This window comes from Phyllostomus hastatus, unplaced genomic scaffold, assembly GCF_019186645.2.
Source record: "Phyllostomus hastatus isolate PE091 unplaced genomic scaffold, TTU_PhHast_1.1 phas_contig_198, whole genome shotgun sequence".
NCBI lineage: Eukaryota > Metazoa > Chordata > Mammalia > Chiroptera > Phyllostomidae > Phyllostomus > Phyllostomus hastatus.
Window position 1 is genome coordinate 1,792,006 of NW_025333715.1, and position 17,669 is coordinate 1,809,674.

A 17,669-nucleotide genomic window follows, 5' to 3' on the forward strand; every position below is an offset into this window, starting at 1 on the left:
CGGAGCCTGGCCAGTAGTGGCTCTGGACACGGGGACACAGCCCCCCAGGCTCACACGGCGCTGCAGGACAGGTCCCAGTGTGCGCAGCCGCCAGCCTTTTCCGTGGCTGTAATTTTAGGGCGGACGCAGCGGGCGTTGTAGTGTCCAGTGCTGCCCCACATCTGTGTCCGGAGCCTGGGGACAGGACTTCACGTGGGAACAGCGTCTTCCCGGGTGTAAGGAGTTGGGGGGTCGAGATGGAGTCAGCGATCGGGGTCCGTACAGAGAGCGGAGAAGGACATTTGGGACGAAGGGCGGACGCGTGTGACAGTGGAGGCAGAGACGAGAGGGTGGGGCCACGAGCCGGGGGCACCCGGGGACCTCCAGGGCCGGAGGAGGAGGCAGGAAGGACTCGTCCCCAGAGCGTCAGGGGGAGCCTGGCCCCTCTGCCCCCGGACGCTGGGCTCCTGGCCCCGGTCTGAGGGAGAACGGACGTCTGTGGTGGGAGTCCCCGGTGTGTGGGGGCTTCCGTGCAGCAGCCCTGGGAGGCCATACAACTGTCCCACCGGCAATGAGACAAAAGTGACTTGAGAGTCGAAACAAAACCAGCGCCCACTGCACGGAGACTCAGTGGTGTCTGCAGCTCATCAGAGGCAGCGGGGTCCTCGGGCGGCGGGAAGGACGGTGGCCCGTGTCCTCAGGCCCTGTGTGCCCAGGACCGCCAGGTGCTCGAAGGCAGCGGGTGGCTGTAGGGGCCGGGAGGCAGGGCCCCCGTGTGGCTGAGGCTGGCCGAGTACCCCCCCCCTGTCCCCCGATGTTCCCCGTTCCCGACGAGGCCCCCCTGCACCCCGGGGAACTGCGTTTGGAAGCAGGGACACCCGCAGCAAAGTCAGATTCAGATGCTTCCGGACAACGAAGAGCTCGCTCACTGGGCGTGCGTGGGGGGGGGGGGGCTCGCCTTCCTCTGGGCCGTGGGGACAGGTGGCCTTTCCAGGACGTGGCGGAGGCCAGCTGGGGCCGGGGAGCCTCCACAGCGTAGGGGGAGGTGGGGGCACTCCAGGCTTCCCAGGGCATCCCCCCGCCCCCGAAGGCGGAGCTGGCGTGGCGGCGGCGGCCAGCGCGGGGGCGCAACGTCCGTCCAGGTGCACGTCGGACGCTCTGGACCGGAGCCCGGGTGGTACGTCCTGGAACGCCAGGGGGCGGGGCACGCGGGAAGGGCTCGGCCGGCCTCCCTTTGTTTTCTGTCATGGTTTGGGGAGCACGCCCCACCCCGTCCTTTCACGGTGGCTTTAGTTTTCCAGCGTGCACTGTGCTTGGCCACCGACAGGCCGGGCACACACTCCCGAGTGTCACCGATATTGTGAGAGCGGAGATTAGAGGGCTTGGAGCGGGCGAGGGCCTTGGAAGTTAACGCTCGGATTGGAAGAAGGCGGGGGAAGGGGCCGGGGGACTGGTTCTGGTTTGTGTGTGTGTGGGGGGGAGCCTGTGGGTGTGCAAGTGTGTGCGTGTGTGCGTGTGTGACTGAGGGTGGATGAGGAGGGCTCGGTACTTGCGTCAGACACACGGCAGAAAAGCGAGCACAGCCGTTCCCGGGCGCTCCAGGGAAAGGGAACAGGAGTTGCCCACAAAACTCGGAGTGGTGGTGCTGGACCTCATCGAAGACAAATGCAAATAAGACACTTCCCAGGTTCGCTTGTGGTTCCTGCGGAGCCCCCTGCGGAGCCCTCTGCAGACCGGCCGTCCCCGGGGGGCGTGCACGCTGGGCGGGACCAACGTGGAGACCCCCTGCGGCCTTTGCGTCTGTGCCCCGTGACCTTTCTCACGGGAGATTCCCTGGAGACGCTCGCAGGACGGGTGCTGGGATGTTACCTGAAGTGAAGGACTGTAAACTGTCAGCCACGGAACAGGGCACACGGCGACTGCGGCTTCGATGGGTGCTCCTAACCGGACCCAACTCGGCCTTTAAAGGGGAAAGGGACCCGTGCGCCGACCGCAGGACCCAGGGTCCGGCGCCGGGCAGGTGCCAGGCCGGTTCCCTGCGGGGATGAGGGAATACCTTTATTTTAGAATGCATTCGTTTAAAAATCAGCAGCTGGCAAGGAGTGTCCACCAAGGCTCTGGTGAATTTCTGGTTGTCGGAGCTGCTGGTGGTCAGCAGGCCTGCGAGGGGCCGGCGGGTCTGCCCTGTGTGGGTGGGGGCCGGCTCAGGACCCGTGGGTGAGCCCAGGGGCCCTCCCCGCTGACAGTTCTGAGCGCCCTGGGTCCGACAGGCCTCGGGGGCCTCGGGGGTCCGCCTAGGCTGCCTGACCATTCTGTGCGGAAGCTCCTGGAACCCTCCTGTCACCGAGGGGCCAGGCTCCAGGGAGGACACTGGGGCACAGTGGAGCCTGCCACCGGCGAGCTCACGGGCCGGCGGGAGAGACGGGTGTGACCAAAACAGACCGGAGTCCAGCCGGGCGGCAGGGGCTGCGCTCCGGAGGCGGCCAGGAGGAGGCCCAGGGCGCCGTGTGACGCCGGCCAGCATGCTGCAGGGACTCGGCCACGGCTCTCAGGCTCCCGCCGCTGCAGCGGGCACGGGCGTGGGGAGGGAGCGCCCGGCTCTGCCAGCGTGGTGGGGTCGGTGCCGAGAAGGGCCCGTGCCGCACATTTCTCTGCCCCCTCTCCCCCGAGAACGGGGATCCCAGCGGGCCTGGGGCAGGGGCAGGGGCAGGGCTGGTGTGGCTCGGTCACCTGACAAACCCAGGGGCTGCTTGTGGGGAACCCGCAGACCCTCATTCACCCTCAGTTCACCCCCCGGAGCTGGGGGCCGTGGTTCCCATGGAGACGCAGGTCCAGCGGCGGCCAGCTCCGCCCGCTGTGTCCCCAAGGTGACCGCCCATCGGGAGCCTCACCCACGTGGCTTCTCTCAGCAGCAGGTCTGCAGCTGCCCTCCCGGGTTCCCGGGGCCCCGGGACGGTCCGCTGCTCCCTCCGGCCGTCGAGTGACCCCCGCCCCCCGCGCCCCCCGCCCCTCCCTCCCCCCCTCCCGCAGGCGAGCACTGCGAGGTCAACGTCCGCTCCGGCCGCTGCGCCCACGGCGTCTGCAAGAACGGGGGCACCTGCGTGAACCTGCTCATCGGGGGCTTCCACTGCGTGTGCCCCCCCGGCGGCTTCGAGAGGCCCTACTGCGAGGTGACCACGCGCAGCTTCCCGCCCCGGTCCTTCGTCACCTTCCGCGGCCTGCGGCAACGCTTCCACTTCAGCGTCTCGCTCGCGTGAGTGTGCCCCCCGCTTCTGCCCACGGGTGCCCGCCGGGCTGCGTGCTGTGCTCATGCGTGTGCGTGTGCGTGTGCATGTGCATCTCCTCGCCCAAGAGAGTTCAGGTTCGATTTAACTTCTACCAACCTGTCATTCCCGGTTAAAAAAGTTCCTGCCAGGTTTAATAACTTAGTAGACAGAGTGGGCAGTTTTACGTTTGGTCACTTGTGCCAGCGTCCAGGGGGACCCTTGAGGGACAGAGTCTCCCGCTGGGGACGCTGTGTCCTGTGTCCCTCCCGGGGCGCCCCGGGCCTTGGCTGCCCCTTCTCTGCTGCCCTCTGGAGATCAGGGCATCGCAGGCTGGATGGAGCGGGCTCCTCTCCTGGGGGGAGGCCCCACCCCTGAAAAGGGGGTGCAGCACCACCAACAGGCCCCGTCGAGTGCTTGTGTGAATAGTCTGCAAGCCTGGCCCTCAGGGGGAGTGGTGGGGTGCACCGCCGTCACCCCGCAACCCAGCAGAGCCAGCAGGGGGCGCTGGCTTGACTCCAGGGAAAAGGTGGAGGGGAAATACGGGGCGCGTCCAGGGGGGGCACAGGCTGTGTGTGTGTGTGCCCTCAGTTTACCGAGTACCCGTCACACGGGGGGTGGGCCTCCGGCAGGGGAGAATCAGAACCGCCTCCAGAAGTGTCCCTGGGGGGCTTCGAATGGAGCAGGAGAGCCCCTCGAAGTCCGTGCTGAGGGGAGGGTCCCCCAAAGCAGACGGAGCCCAGGGGCAGCCGAGGAGACGTGGGGCGTGGACGGGGCATGGACGGGGCCTGCCCGGGGGGCCCCAGTGGACCTCGGAGCCAGCTCCACGGGCTGTGCCGGCGCCCCGGCTCGCCGACGTGTCTGCGTGCACATCCCCCGGGTGCCCCGCCCTCGGCAGGTCCCAGGGGAGCCCCCGGGTGGGGCCCGGTCTGCAGAGCGGCCGGACCCGAGGCGGCAGGGCCGTCCTGGTCCTCTCCCCTCCTCCCCCTCACTGTCCGGCGGGCCTCAAGTCCCCGGACCTCCTGTCTCCCACATCCGGGCCCTTCTCTCCTTCCCAGCGCCCGGCACTCGGCCACTCCCGCTGTCCCCTCTCCCTGTCTCCCTGGTGACTCCTGGTGGGGCAGCGCGGGGGTCCCCTGCTCTCAGCCTGCGAGGTGTGTCCCCATCAGCCGGGGGTGCTAGCCCGCCTGCCACCCGGGGAGAAGCCTAGACTTCTTCAGGGGCACGGGGCCCTCCGTGGTCTGACCCCCGGTGCCCGCCGATTCTGGCACCTGGCCCTCTGGGATGGGGTCGCCTCACTGCCGTCTTGGTCCCCCGACCTGCCCAGCCGAGAAAGGCCATTTCCTCTCCCCGCTCCGGCCGGCCCGGCCCTCCCTGCTGCTTCCTTCAGGAAGCCCTCCTGACCCGGGCCGGCAAGGCCTGCATTCCAGCTGTGGCGGGACGGCCCGGTCACTGCCCGTGTGTCCACTGCCTTTGGTTCCTGCCGCCCTTGCTTGTACAGGGCCAGGCCTCCTGCCCCCCCACCCCCACCCGACGGCCCGCACAGGCCCTGCCGCGGGCACTCGGTCGGTGTCCAGGGTGTTTCCACGTCGTGGCCGGGATCCGCCCGGGACCGGTGGGGGCGGGAGGCCGTTCCGACATCCTGGGCCTGACCTTCGCCCTGGTTGTCAGGTTACTGGATGGCGCTAAAGTCTCCAGAGCAGATGCCCATGCTTTCTGAAACCGTTGTTTAAGTGGCCACATGGGGTCCCTGGCTGCCAGCTGCAGGCTCCCGGGGGGAGAGCCGGGCCTGCCACTGCCCCCGCGCTGAGGTCCGGCCGTCTGTCCCCACCTGGCCTTGGTGGGCTCCTCGGGGGGCTTCCCTCCTGTGTCCCCACACCCCGGCCCCAGGGCCCCGCTGTCTGCCCTGCAAGGTGGAGGCGCCCGGGTGCCGGAGGCGGGCAGGCCCGCGGCAAACCTGCCGGAAACAGAGGAAGTCTGTGGACTCCAGGCTCAGAGAGAGACTAGAAAATAAAACATTTAATTAAATGTCCACATGACATCACGTTCTGTCTGCTTGCTGGTCAAATACAGTATTTTTAGATGCTTTTTTGTGGCGGCAATTTATGGACGTTTTCCGGGACAAGTGGTGATGGCCAGGACATCGGGGCCACCACAGAACCACTCGTGTTTTGTAGAGAAATGCCCTCAAAGCAAAGTCACAGGCCCCGGGCAGCGGTACAGCTGCACCCGGGGCGGGGCGGCCCTGGGGTGGGGGGTGGGGGCCCTGGAGGGAGGGGGGCCCCGTGCCTCTTCAGGGGCGCACCCACTGCACCGTGAGAAAGGTGGGCCAGGGCACCCGCCCTCCACGGCTTTTGTTTCGGGCGGTTCCTTTCTCCCGCGGCTTCTCCCCTTTCCAGTCTCTGTTTGCCCAGCACCGCTCCCCAGCGCCCCCGTGCTCCCAGCGGCCCCTGCGCCCCTCCTCCCCGCCCCAAGCTTTGTTCTCTCCCTCCCTGGCCCCCCCCCCCCCGCCCTCGCCCTCGGGCTCTGTTTCCCGCTCCCCACCTCGGGCTCTGGTGAGACCCTCCCCGGGCCCTGGGCCCGTTCCTGAGCGCGGGTGCCTGGCGGGTCCCTGCCGCCCGGGGCTGCCCTGCGGCAGGGCCACGCGGCAGGCCGGCTCCCACCGTGGTCCACAGAGGGGGACCGACAGCAGTGGGGCCCATGGGAGAGAATGGGGGGGGGACCTGGCGAGGCGCTGCTCTCGGGACGCCAGCCTGCTGCTGAGTGGGACCCTCTCACTCCACCCCCTTTCCTGAAGCCCGAGCGCCCCTCGCCCAGAGCCCCGAGTTCTCGGTGCGGGAGTTTTTCTAGAGTTTGTCATCAGCTCTGCCGGGTTCCGCATGGAGCTGTGGCTCGGCCGTCCCTCCAGGCTGAGGTCCCTCCAGGCTGAGGTCCGGCACCCGAGCCAGTCCCAGCGGTCTCCGGGGTCACCCAGCCCCGAACCAGAGCGGAGCGTTTCCCTGACCTCCTCTCCGATGAGACAGTCGGCTCACTCAGGAGACGGCCCCAGGTTCTCTCGGGAGGCCTGGCAGGTTCTCTGTAACGGGGGCGTCGGGGGGTGCGCAGTGGCCCCGGGTGCCTGGACCACCCCCGTCAGGGACCCGCGGGTCTGACGGGTCGGCTGCCCCAGGGCCGCGGGGGTGGGAGAGGGGCGTCTGGGACTTTTCCTCTCCCGCCGGTGCGAGGGGTTTTACTCTCTGGAGGCACGGAGTCTGACAAGCCTGCCCGTTCTTGAGCGCCTGCCCGCCCCCCACCGTCCTCCCTGTGTGTCCAGCACGCTTCACGGAGCCCTCACATGGACGGGGTCCTGCTCTGGGCCCCAGGGTGCGGCGGGAGCGAGGGCCACCCCCTCCCCTTCAGGGCCACGCGTCCTCAGACGCAAGCAAATAGGGGCGGTTTCAGAAGTGCGCTGGGCGATGGGACAGACCGACGGGTTGGGGGACGCCGGTTAGATACGGCGAGTGGGGGTGTGTGCACTGGGGGGACCCCGAGAGGCCTGCGGAGCCGGGGGCCCTGGGGCAGGGTGCGCGCAGTGTGTGCGGCGGCGGCGGCAGGGCCCAGCGCGGCTGCAGGGCAGCGGCGGCGGCGGGGACCAGGGCCCCGTGCCTGCCACGCAGGGTCTGCGTCCCGTGGCCGAAGGTGCCCCGTGCGTGTGTTCTGTCCACACGTCTCTGACGGGCAGGGCGGCTTTCTAGAACGTGGCCCGAACGTGGCCTTTCCCCGTGCCCTCGGCCGTGGTGACCAGAGCCGCCGCCCGCGGAGCCTGGCTCGCCTCCCCCAGAGACGAGCGTCGCTCTGAGCAGGTTATTATGGGCTGTCGGTGCGCGGCGGGCAGAAGGAGCCTGGGACCCGCCGGCCCTGCGGTGTGCGGCCCTGGCTCTCGCCCTCACTGCCCCCCCCCAAGGGGCCGCCCGCAGCCCCCCGTGACGCGCCCCCTGCCCCCCCCCGCCCGGCCCGCAGGTTCGCCACCCGCGAGAGGAATGCGCTGCTGCTGTATAACGGCCGCTTCAACGAGAAGCACGACTTCATCGCCCTGGAGGTCGTGGAGGAGCAGGTGCAGCTCACCTTCTCGGCAGGTAGGGCCCCCTCCACGCGGGAACCCGGGTTCCCACGTCCACGCCCGGGATCCGCCGGGGCGAGGACCCGGGATGCACACAGAGGTGTCCGCTGCGGTGTCCTCGTCAGGGGCGCCGGCCCGGCGGGAGGCGTGGTCCAGGTGTCCGGAGCCGGGGCCTGGGGCCGGCGGGGGGGGGCGGGAGACACGTCTGGAGCCACCAGCGTGTGGTCCCGGTTGTAAGGACAACAACCTCAGCTCTCCCCACTCGGACTGTCCGGGGGACCTGGTGCCCCGGGGGCCCGCTGACCTCTGCCTTCTCTCTGCCCCCTGCAACCCCACCCGCCACAGGTGAGACCAGGACCACGGTGGCACCGCAGGTCCCCGGGGGCGTCAGCGACGGGCGCTGGCACTCAGTGCAGCTGCAGTACTACAACAAGGTAGGACGGGGGCGCCCGGCAGCCCCCCGCTCCGCCGGACCCGGCGGCTCCCCGCTCCTCAGACCTCATCCTCCGAAATGGGAAAAATGCGGGTGGAGAAGTCCCTGAGGGAGTGGGCGTTCGTTGGGGGTCTGTGCGAACCTGCCCGGGCGCGGTGCTGGGCGGGGCCCGCCCCAGGGCGCCCCAGGGAGCAGGGTTAGGGGGGACAGGACCAGAGAGTGCCCCGCGCCAGGGGAGGGATGCAGAAAATTCTCTGTAGCCGCCTTGGCCGAGTCGTTGCTGGCGGCTAAAATCGCCGGCATTCAAACCCAGCTCCGGCGCCGGACGCCCCCTCTGGCCCTGCATGACCCGAGTGCCGGGGGGTCTCGGGGAAACGCTGCAGAAGTGTGGCCACTTCCGCCTTCGTCGGGTGTTGCTGTTCGCTGGCCTGTAAGGAAACACACTGTTTGTCGGTCAGCACGCTCCGCTCCCCGTTGCTGAGGCTCCGCCACCCAGCCTTCTCCCTCCTGGGGATCTCGGGGCGTCTCCCCCTCGGGTCTGCGTGGGCCTCGCCCCCAGCCCAGGGCGCTTGCAGGGCTGGGCCGGGCCTGGCTGGAGGGCATGGGGGCCTCTCTTCTGTAAGGAGGGGTGGGCGGCAGCCTTTCTCCCCTCCATGTCGCCGCATCCCTGCATCGCCTCACCGGTGACTGGCGGCCGCCTCCACCGCGTGGGCCCGAGGTCCTGGCTCTCCTCTCCCCGGCCTGTCACCGGCTGCCCCTCTGCCCCCCTGGGGCCACCCTCACACCTCACGTCCTGCCCCGGGCATCATTTCCCAGCCTCCCCAAACAGGCCCCCGGCCACGATCGCCCCGCACAGCGACCACAGTTTCTGCTGGGCGTCCCTGACCCGTGGGCGGGAGCTGCCTGTGTCCCCTCGGCCTGGGCCGGGCAGCTTCTGACCCACACGGGGACCTGTGGGCCTCGTTTGCCGTGAGAGTGAGGGAGAGGTTCCGGGGGTCCTTCCCTTCCCCTCTCTCTGGAAATAAATATTAAAGAAAAAGAAAAAGAAAGAAGAGCCAGCCTTTTGACAGCAGCCCCCCCATCCTTTTATCAGCACTCCTCTGCTTTTTGGCACAAACAGACGTTTCGTGCTTACCTTTCCCTGCGCCAGCCCCGGAACCGGCCATTTGTCCGCGGAACTCTGGGTTCTCGCAGGGGCGAACGGTGTTCAGAAACCAAGGTACCGGGGTGCGGGGTGCTCACCGCCGGGGTGTCCCACACCCGGTCTCCCTCCCTCACTGGGCAGAGCCAGCACACGTATGAACATATGAACGTGTGTACGTGTGTATGTATAGGCGTGTGCACATATTCATGTACACACACAGACTGAAATTCACGTTTATTTCTCTATCTGATGGTTGGAAACTTTGAACTCCGTGCCACACTATGGAGTTCCTTCTAGCTTTATGCCCTCAATGTTTATCATTCTTTCCTCGTTCAGTATCAAACCTTGTTCCCGCCGCCCTCAGCGCAGTTACTTCTTTTTGCAGTCGTCGTCCCTTAAACCACTCTCCGCCACCAGGTCGCCGCCTCCCTTGGCCCCGCCCTCAGCCCCCCCCCCAGCTCCTCCCCCCCGCCCCGCTGCAGCTGTCCTCCTCATGCAGCCCTCGCCCCCCCCCAGCTCCTCGCCCCGCTGCAGCTGTCCTCCTCGTGCAGCCCCTCGCCCCCCCAGCCCCCCCCCCGCCCCGCTGCAGCTGTCCTCCTCATGCAGCCCCAGGGGCATAAGCTGCCGCCTCGCTGGCTCGATTCTGCCGGCTGACTCCAGGGAACGTTGTGAATCCAAGGCCTGATGGAGACTGACGGGAGCATTCAATTGCTCAGAGAAACAGGAAGGAGGTTTGTTAGGAGCTTTTACAGATGTAAGCAAAATGAGATACAGAATAGCAAAGCGCGTGGGGTGCAGCTAATGCCGCGCTGAGAGGAAGATTCGTAGCGCCAAAGGTACAGGAGGAAAGAGAGGAGGTCTCGAGTCAGCAATCCAAGCACCCGCCGGAAGAACCTGGGAAAGGAGGAGCGGGATGAACCCGGAGCGGGTAGGGGGGAGGAAAGGGTACAGATACGAGCAGAACCAGTCGTGTTTTTATTTACTTGTTTTCAAATAAGAAAGTCCTTTTATTTATTTACATTTTTAAAGAGAGGGGAAGGCAGGGAGAAAAGGAGGAAGAGAAATACCAGTGTGCGAGAGTATCCATCGGTTTCCTCTCGCACACACCCAACCGGGGCCCCGGCCCACAGCCCAGGCATGGGCCCTGACCGGGAATCGAACCGGCGACCCTTTGATTTGCAGGCTGGCGCTCAATCCACTGAGCCACACCAGCCAGGGCAAATGACCATGTTACTGTTGAGGGAACGGACTCTGTAATTTAAAAACTTCCCAAAACGAAATCTCCAGTGCCAGGTGGTGTGCCTGCGGAATTCTAGCATCTGCTTAGATAGTTACATGGAACCTGTCCGGTCTGTCCCAGAACACGGAAGAGTGGGGAGCGCCCCCCCGTTCGTCTGGGACGCGGGCAGTGCCCGGCACTGAGAGCCGGCGAGGACAGCACCACGGAGAGAACTCTCGAGCACAGCCCCTGCCCGCCCCGTGGCCCGCGCCCCGGTGTGCGCAGCAGCTGTTTGCACGGCCGCCCCAGCCCCGGGGGCCGCAGGTGTGGCCGGGGCGCGGCGGCCCGGCCCGCGGGGGCCCGGTGCTGACGGAAGGTGCTATCTGCGCCCACATCTGGCTGCCACGCTCTGCCCCCGGGGGCAGGATGCGTGGCCTGGGTGGAGACCGGGCCACAGACACACAGCAGGCCCCTCCGAGTTATCTTTACTCGCACGTGCGCCTGAAATTATCTCAACAGGAAACGCTTCGTTGAAAGGACTTCGAAAGCTGCACAGACACGTGCTGGCACAGGCGTAGACGCTTTTCCCATGGTGGCTTCCCTCCCGGCCCGGAAACACGGGACGCCTACCCTCCTCCACGGTCCCCCTGCAGGGGGCGCTGTTGGGGCTCCCTCTGTAACCGGCCTCCCCCCTCAGGGGGCTGCCGTTGGGACTGCGGCTGGGGAGGGAGGAGGAGGCTTCTGCGTTCGTGTTGTGCCTTTCCGCGCCGTTCCGGGCATCTCGGTGTTCTCGCAGGAACGCGCCCGGCAGGAGCCCTCTGGGCGGTGGGATTGGGAACCGTTTTTTAGTTCTTACTTTAAACTTTCTGTTGGAAAAAAAAAACATCTGACGGAAAGAATGTGCGTGGTGAGGAAGCTACAGTGTTTCACCGTCTAGGGGAGCCTTTGCCCAGGCCCAGGCCTTCCGGTCAGGGGAGGGCCGGGCATCCCCTCGTCTGCACCGGGGACTCCCTGGCCGAGCTCCGCCCACTGGCCGCTGCAGAGTGGACACTTGCCAGGGGGACGTGTGGGGACACCCCGCGTGCTTGTTCCTCCCGCGCAGGTCCCCCGACCCAGCTGAGCCCCGGCGGGCGGGGACTCCTTTTCTCCCCGACTGTGTTTCCCGCCGACTCGGCCGTCTGCCGGACGGGCTGGCCCGCGTGGTGTCCGCCCCCATGGGTTAGGCCGTCACTACTGAGTAGCTCGCTGCCACAGCAGGTGGGGGACTCCCTTGGCCTGAGGGGTCAGAGGGTGATGCGTGCCTCCCTGGAAACAGCCTCCGTGGGGGTCCAGGCTAACACCCGGGGATGGGGGCGGGGGCAGGCGTTACAGCGGGATTGCCTGCTTCCTTTCCAAAACACGGCCGGTCAGGTGGTGGAGAGTCACCTGCTGCGGAAACTGTTATTCCCAGCGACAAGCGCGGCCCCACCCTGGCCCTTTGTGTCTGCCGGCGCCTGTCATGGAAAGTCCCGCAGGCCCGGGCAGCCCCCAAACACCCCCCCCCCCCAATCTCGTGCCGCATCCTCGCCCGGCTCCTCCCTTCACTTGCCTCCAGGGCTTTGAAATGAAAAGTGGCCCCGGCAGCAACCCCCTTCCCTCGCCAGGCTCTCTGCCCTCCCACCCTCCGCCCGTACCCCCGGGACAGGGCACTTAGGGTCTGAGGTTCTGAAGTCCACCCTCGGAGGAGGAGGAGGAAACCGAGGCCCAGAGCCAGGCAGCGGGGGCCTGGCGGAAGGGTGGGCCGACGGGGGTCTCTGCCGTGCAGCGTCGGCCTCCCGTGGCCGAGCGCGTCGTCCGTCCATCCGTCCGTCCGTCCCTCTGACTGTCAGACTTGTCAGTGACCTCGGATTCAAAGACGGCTCTGACAGGGTTGCTTTTATGAGAAACTCCGGGGCTGCTTCAAGCGTAAGGAAGTCTTCCCTTTGTGCCGCTGCCCCGATGAGAAGCATCTGTCGGCGCGCCCCCGCGGGGTCGGGGACGGTGGCGGACAAGGCACTGGACGCCCAGGGTCGCCCTGCGTCCGCGCCCGAGAGCAGCCTGTCGCCTCGGGAAGACTCCGCCGTGCCCCGCTGCCCCTTTTCCTTTAAAGATGTGAACTTACAGTTTTATTTACTTAAAGAAGTTTTATTTATTGAATGTAGGGAGAGGAAGTGGGGAGAGAGAAACATTGATTTGTTGCTCTACTTATTTACATATCAGGATGATGCACTACTCGTCCAGGGCTAAAATTGAACATACGTGTGTATGTCTATATGTATATATATATGTGTGTGTGTATATATATATATATATATATATATATAAAAGATTTAATTAGTTAATTTATTTGTAGAGTGAGGAGACGGGAGGGAGGGAGAAAAACATCAGTGTGTGGTTGCCTCTCCAGCACTCTCTACTGGGGACCCGGCCCGCAACCCAGGCTTGTGCCCTGACTGGGAATGGAACTGGCGACCTTCCAGTTCCCAGGTGGGGGGCTCAATCCACTGAGCCACACCAGCCAGGGCTGAAATTATATCTTTAACATAGAAAAATATTGAGACAGCAGAAATGCAGGGTGAACAGACATTTGCCCATTCTTGGGCTTTCCCTCCGTGCTTTTGAGCAACCACGCAGCACAGCGACCTCGTGGGGACCTGTCCCCCCTCGCTGGCGCAGCGCCCAAGCCCTCCACGGACAGGTGGCATCCCGCCCCACGGGGCGGCGCTACTTTCACCCCCGTTTCGGAGCCGAGACCCGGGTGCAGGAAGTCAGGTGACGTTCCCGAGTGGAGTCAGGGTGCGGTGCTCACTGGACACCGCGGTCCCCTGTCCCCTGCTGGCCGGGGTCCTCTCAGCTGGGCCCCGCGTCAGTGCGCCAGCCAGCCCAGGGCGGCCTCCCTCCCGTCTGTCCCCAGGTGACCCTAGAGGCGGTAGCTACGCACTCACCGGGGCTCAGAATGGGTTGCGCCCAGCCCCCGCTCCCGCGCAGGTGAGGGAGGCAGGAGCCGCTGGCCCCTCTCAGCCGACGCTGCGGGCAGCAGGACCTGGCGTTGTCTCCCGTGGGGTGGGGGAGCCGGCATCCTTCCTGGAGCCGGTGAGTGGCCACTGGACATCAGGGCCCCGGTCAGTGGCTCGCCGCGCACACCGTGAGGGGGATGCCTTGTCCTTCCCGGGATGGCCGTTCCAGTGTCTTATAGGAAAGAGGTTGAGGGAGGTCTGGGCTTTGTTTGTCCTCAGTGTCAGACTCAAGAGGAGTGAATGTTTTTGTGACTGAATTTTGGGGCACTCTGGGTTTCTGCTGACACTGTGTCTGGCTGGAAAAGGCGAAGTGACTTTTTAATGTTTCTGAACGGCGCCCCCCTCCCCCACCGACCGCAAATGCAGGTGAGCTGGGCCCAGAGCCTCCAGGCCGGGCCGCTCAGGACAGCTCCGGAGCGAGGCCAGCCCCGGGCCTGGGAACAACCACTCTGCCCTCAGGGGGCCACCAAGTCCTGGGCCGAGTCCGAAGACACGTGGCCAGTTTCACGGCCTCGGCGAGGCCGGGACGGTCAGCACAGGTCCTGCCGAGCAGCAGATGTGGGACTGGACGGGCCTGGAGTCCCCCCCCGCCCCCGAGCTGTCCTGGGCCCCGGCACCTGGGGCGAGTTGGGCCGGGGAGGTCCCTGCAGCAGGAGCCGGGGGGGTGGGGTGGGGTGGGGGGGTGCGCAAGGCCAGCACAGATAAGGAAAACCCTTGACAAGACCCAGAAGCGGCGAGGTGTGAGCGAGGGGGGAGTGTCAGGTAAACCTGCCAGGCCCCTTAACCTGTCTCCCTGCATTCCTCCGGTGCCCCCCCACCCCCTGTGTGGGAGTGGGGGGCGTGGACTCCCCTGCAGCTCAGCCTCTCGGGCCCGAAGCACCTGTGTGGAGGCCCGACCAGGGAGGGGGCTCCTGGGAGGGACCGCGGCCTGCCTGGGAGGTGGGGGGATCACACCTACGTGTGACAGGTGGGGACGCTGAGGCTCAGAGAGTGGCCACCTGCCTACAGGTGCAGGCCTCTGGGGTCGGGGGGGCGGTGTTTAAGGTCTCGCAAAGGCCCATGGGAGCTTCTCGGGAATTCAGTCTGGACCCTGGAAGCAGGTACATCTGGGCGCCTTCCCCTGGTGACCTTGTCCACCCACCAGCTCCAGAGAAACGCCGCGCTCGCTCCGCAGGGGGCGCTCATCCCCTCGCGCCAGGACCCTCAGGGTCTGCCCGCGTCATTTCTCGGCGGGACAGTCCCCCTGTGGGCTGTGCTCAGCACGCCCACCCGCCGCCCGGCCCGAGCCTCGCGCTGCGAGAAGCAATGACACAGTGCGAGTTCAAGGTGGCGGCACTCCGACTCTCGGTGACATTCCTGCCGTCCAGCCACCTGTGAATTCTTTGGCGTGAAGGCTGCTCAGCCGCTCCCGACACAGAGCGCGGGTCCCTCTGTGTCCCAAGACGTGGCCCTGCAGGTGTCTGGTTTCGAGGTGCCCACGCCCCCTCCCCCCCGCCCCCCGCACCCAGCATTTGAAACCGAACCCCCGCCAGCCTCCCCGGGAGGAATTGTCTGCCACGGGTTAAAAGGCTGCAGAAATGTGAGCGCTCCGTGAGGGCCGCGGGCTTTTGTGTGCGAGAGCCCCGCCGGCTGCTTTAGAGCGTGGGGGCGGGCGGGCTGGCGCAGAGGGAAGAAAAGGAGAAGGGGACACCGCTTCCCCCCAAAGTGATCACTCTGGGTGATCGGCCGCGAATCGGGGACCCAGATCTGCACAGATCGGCGAAGCCAGTGGTCCTCGGGTCCCCCCTCGAAGTGCGTGGCGGCCCCTCAGGGGTTTTCCGAGATGGTGGCGGCGGTGAGGACTGTCCTCGCCAGCCCCCGGCCCCCGCCCCCGCCTGCGCCCCTGGAGGGGGCGGGCCTCACCACCTGGCGGGTTCACCTCCAGTTCACGGGTCCCGTGCCTGCCTCGCCCCTGCGTGTCCAGGCCTGGAGCCACAGGGGTGGGGCGGGGGTCCCCCGGGCTTGGACGGCTGCCCCGTGGGGCCCAGCCAGGCCCCGGGAGGGAAGCGTGGGGACCCCGGCCGTCCCCTGCCCCCTGCCTGGCACCTTTCTGCCGCGAGAATTGTGAAAGTACTGGGGTGTGGCCATGCTGTCATTTCCTGCTCTGCCCATGGGGGCAACCGTGAGAGGCCCATCTTAGAAACCCGGGGGGCGGGGGGAAGGGCAGCTCTTCCATCTTCTTCCTCTTTGCGCCCTGCTGCTCCCCACCCGCGTCCGCAAGGCACACGCTCTCTCATTGGCCGGCGCCACGCCTCACCCTCTGAGCTCCTCGGGCCGCCCCGGCCACTGCCTCCTTTCCAGCAGGAGAGGGGGCCCCGGGGACGTCAGCCGGCCACTGTCGTCCACGGGTCCACGGGTCCTGCCCTGATCGCCTTCCCCCGGGCCCAGCGGCGTGGTGGACGGTCGTCCCCCCACCAGCGCCCGTGACCCAGCCCAGGTCACACACGCCTGCGGGTGTCTTCCTTTCTCCTCCCGCCCGCCCCGCGTCCCCCGCTGGAGCAGTCGCGTCCTGTCCCTGGGCCCACGGAGGGCCTGTCCCCTCTCCCACGGCACTTTGTCGCTGCGACCCTCGAGACAGGGAGGCTGCCCCGTGCGCTTGCCCCCCTTCCACAGGTGAAACTGGGGGAGCAGCTCCCACGGGCTGCCCAGGGAGAGCGTGGCCGGGCGCGTGACAATGGGAGACCCGCCCGGGAGACAGCCTTCTTCTCATTTTAGTGGGATTCCCGCTTGTAAGACGGACCGCCCCCGGCGAACGAGGGAGGGGCGCGGAGTGCTCGCCTTCGTGAGCGCCCCCCGGCCGCGTCGAGACCGAAAGCACTCCCCACCCTGAAGTGAAGCTCTGCACCCGAGCGCTCACGCCCCGTGCCCCCGCCCTGCGAACCGGGGTCTCCCCTCTGTCCGCGGACTCGCCCGCCCTGGACAGGGCGTGTAAACTGAGTTACGTCTGCAGTGCGTGACCTTCGGTGCCTGGCCCCTCTCGCTGAGCGTGACACGTTGGAGGCCCGCCCACGTTGGAGCGGGCGTGGGGGCTCCGTTCCTCTTCCTGGCTGAGTAATATTCCACAAACAGACATACCCCAGTTTGTTTACCCACGTCTCTGCTGATGGACACTTGGGCCGCTGCACCTTTCAGCTCTTGGGAACACTTTCGAACAAGCGTCTGTCTGAGTCCCTGTCTCCAGTTCTCGCGGGTCTGTCCCCGACAGTGGAAGTGCTGGGTCACGTGCCGGCTCTTAGAGGACCCGCTCCACGCATCTTGAGCCAACTGCAGCGTCCTTTCCCTGTGACCCACAGGCTTTCCCCGCCTCCTCCCTGTCCTCGTGGTGACAGTTGGCCGGAGTGTCACAGCAGGTGGCCCTTCCGGCTGCTGGTTCTGAAGCAGCGGGAGGAGGGGGCGGGGGGGTGCCCCGTGGAGCAGGGAGCGGGCCCTCGGGTGGCAGGGCTTCCTCCATCCGATGCGTCCCTGTGCAGCTCTCCGGCCGGTCCTTTTCTTCCTAACCCGAGAGCGCTCGGTTCCACGGCCCAGGGGGCCAGCGCTGCAGCCCGCACGGCGGTGCACGCGGGGAGTGGGAATGGAGGACCGAGTGCTGGGCGCCGTGTACCGCTGACCGCGTGCTGCCCTGCGGGCAGGCCTGCGGGTGTGACAGGCGGGTGCCGGCTCCGAGGGCTGCCTGAACAGGGGCGAGCGGTGCTCTAAACACAACAAGGGTTGGGTTGTTTTTTTCTTTCGCCTCCTGTTTTTTCTCGCTGTCTTTGCCTGAGCCCGTATCTCTGAGCCGCCGATGATGGGCAGCAATTTACAGGGAGTGCGGTTTTGTAAACAGCGGTTTCGGGCATCAAAGCCCCCGGCCTAAGTGCCGTTTATGCGCCTCCCCGGGAGGCTCACGCCCACCCCAACCATCCAAATTACACGTTGTGGGGGAGCCCGGGGTGCGCGCAGTCTGGGGGCAGCCCTCTGCCGGGGCCGCACCTGCCACTTAGACACCCCCTAATGGGCACCGTCCGTGCTGGCGGCGTGAGCCGTCGTCCCAGAGCGAGGGAACGGGTTATTTTTATTCTCATCTCCCCGCTGCTTAACCGAAGGCGGGCCCGTTCAGGACGCAGCCTCGCGCATCTGCCGTAGGGGGAGGGCGTCCGGGAGCGGGGAGGCCAGGCGGGGTGGTGAGCGCCGCCCTGGGGTTCACCTGCGAAGGCCTCACGGGGCACTCCTGGGGACGCCTGTCACCCTCCGAGTCCCCGAGACACAGGAAGGACAGGCATCCTAACCGCACGTCCTCGTCTGGTAGGGAAACTCAGGCGCAGCAGCAGGTTTGGGCCCGGTCAGCCGGTTGCCCGGAGCGGGGCAGAAGGCTCCCCCGGGGAGTCGCCTCCACAGCAGCGTGGGGTTTGCGCAGCTCCCGGGGGTGCTGCGGGGTAGGTGGGCGGGGCTGCCCGGCTGTGCCCTTGCCACCGAAGCCCC

The 17,669-nt window shown here is 66.7% G+C and overlaps 1 protein-coding gene across 2 annotated transcripts in view; it reads left to right on the forward strand.

The window, feature by feature from the left end:
* The window catches only part of CELSR1 (cadherin EGF LAG seven-pass G-type receptor 1), a 90,356-nt gene that overhangs the window by 41,545 nt on the left and 31,142 nt on the right, over window positions 1-17,669 (forward strand). For both annotated transcript variants that reach the window (XM_045834779.1, XM_045834780.1), the window contains exons 3-5: window positions 3,010-3,232; window positions 7,242-7,357; window positions 7,687-7,775. In XM_045834779.1, coding sequence (XP_045690735.1) covers window positions 3,010-3,232; window positions 7,242-7,357; window positions 7,687-7,775 — 428 coding nt within the window. The remainder of the gene's footprint in view (window positions 1-3,009; window positions 3,233-7,241; window positions 7,358-7,686; window positions 7,776-17,669) is intronic.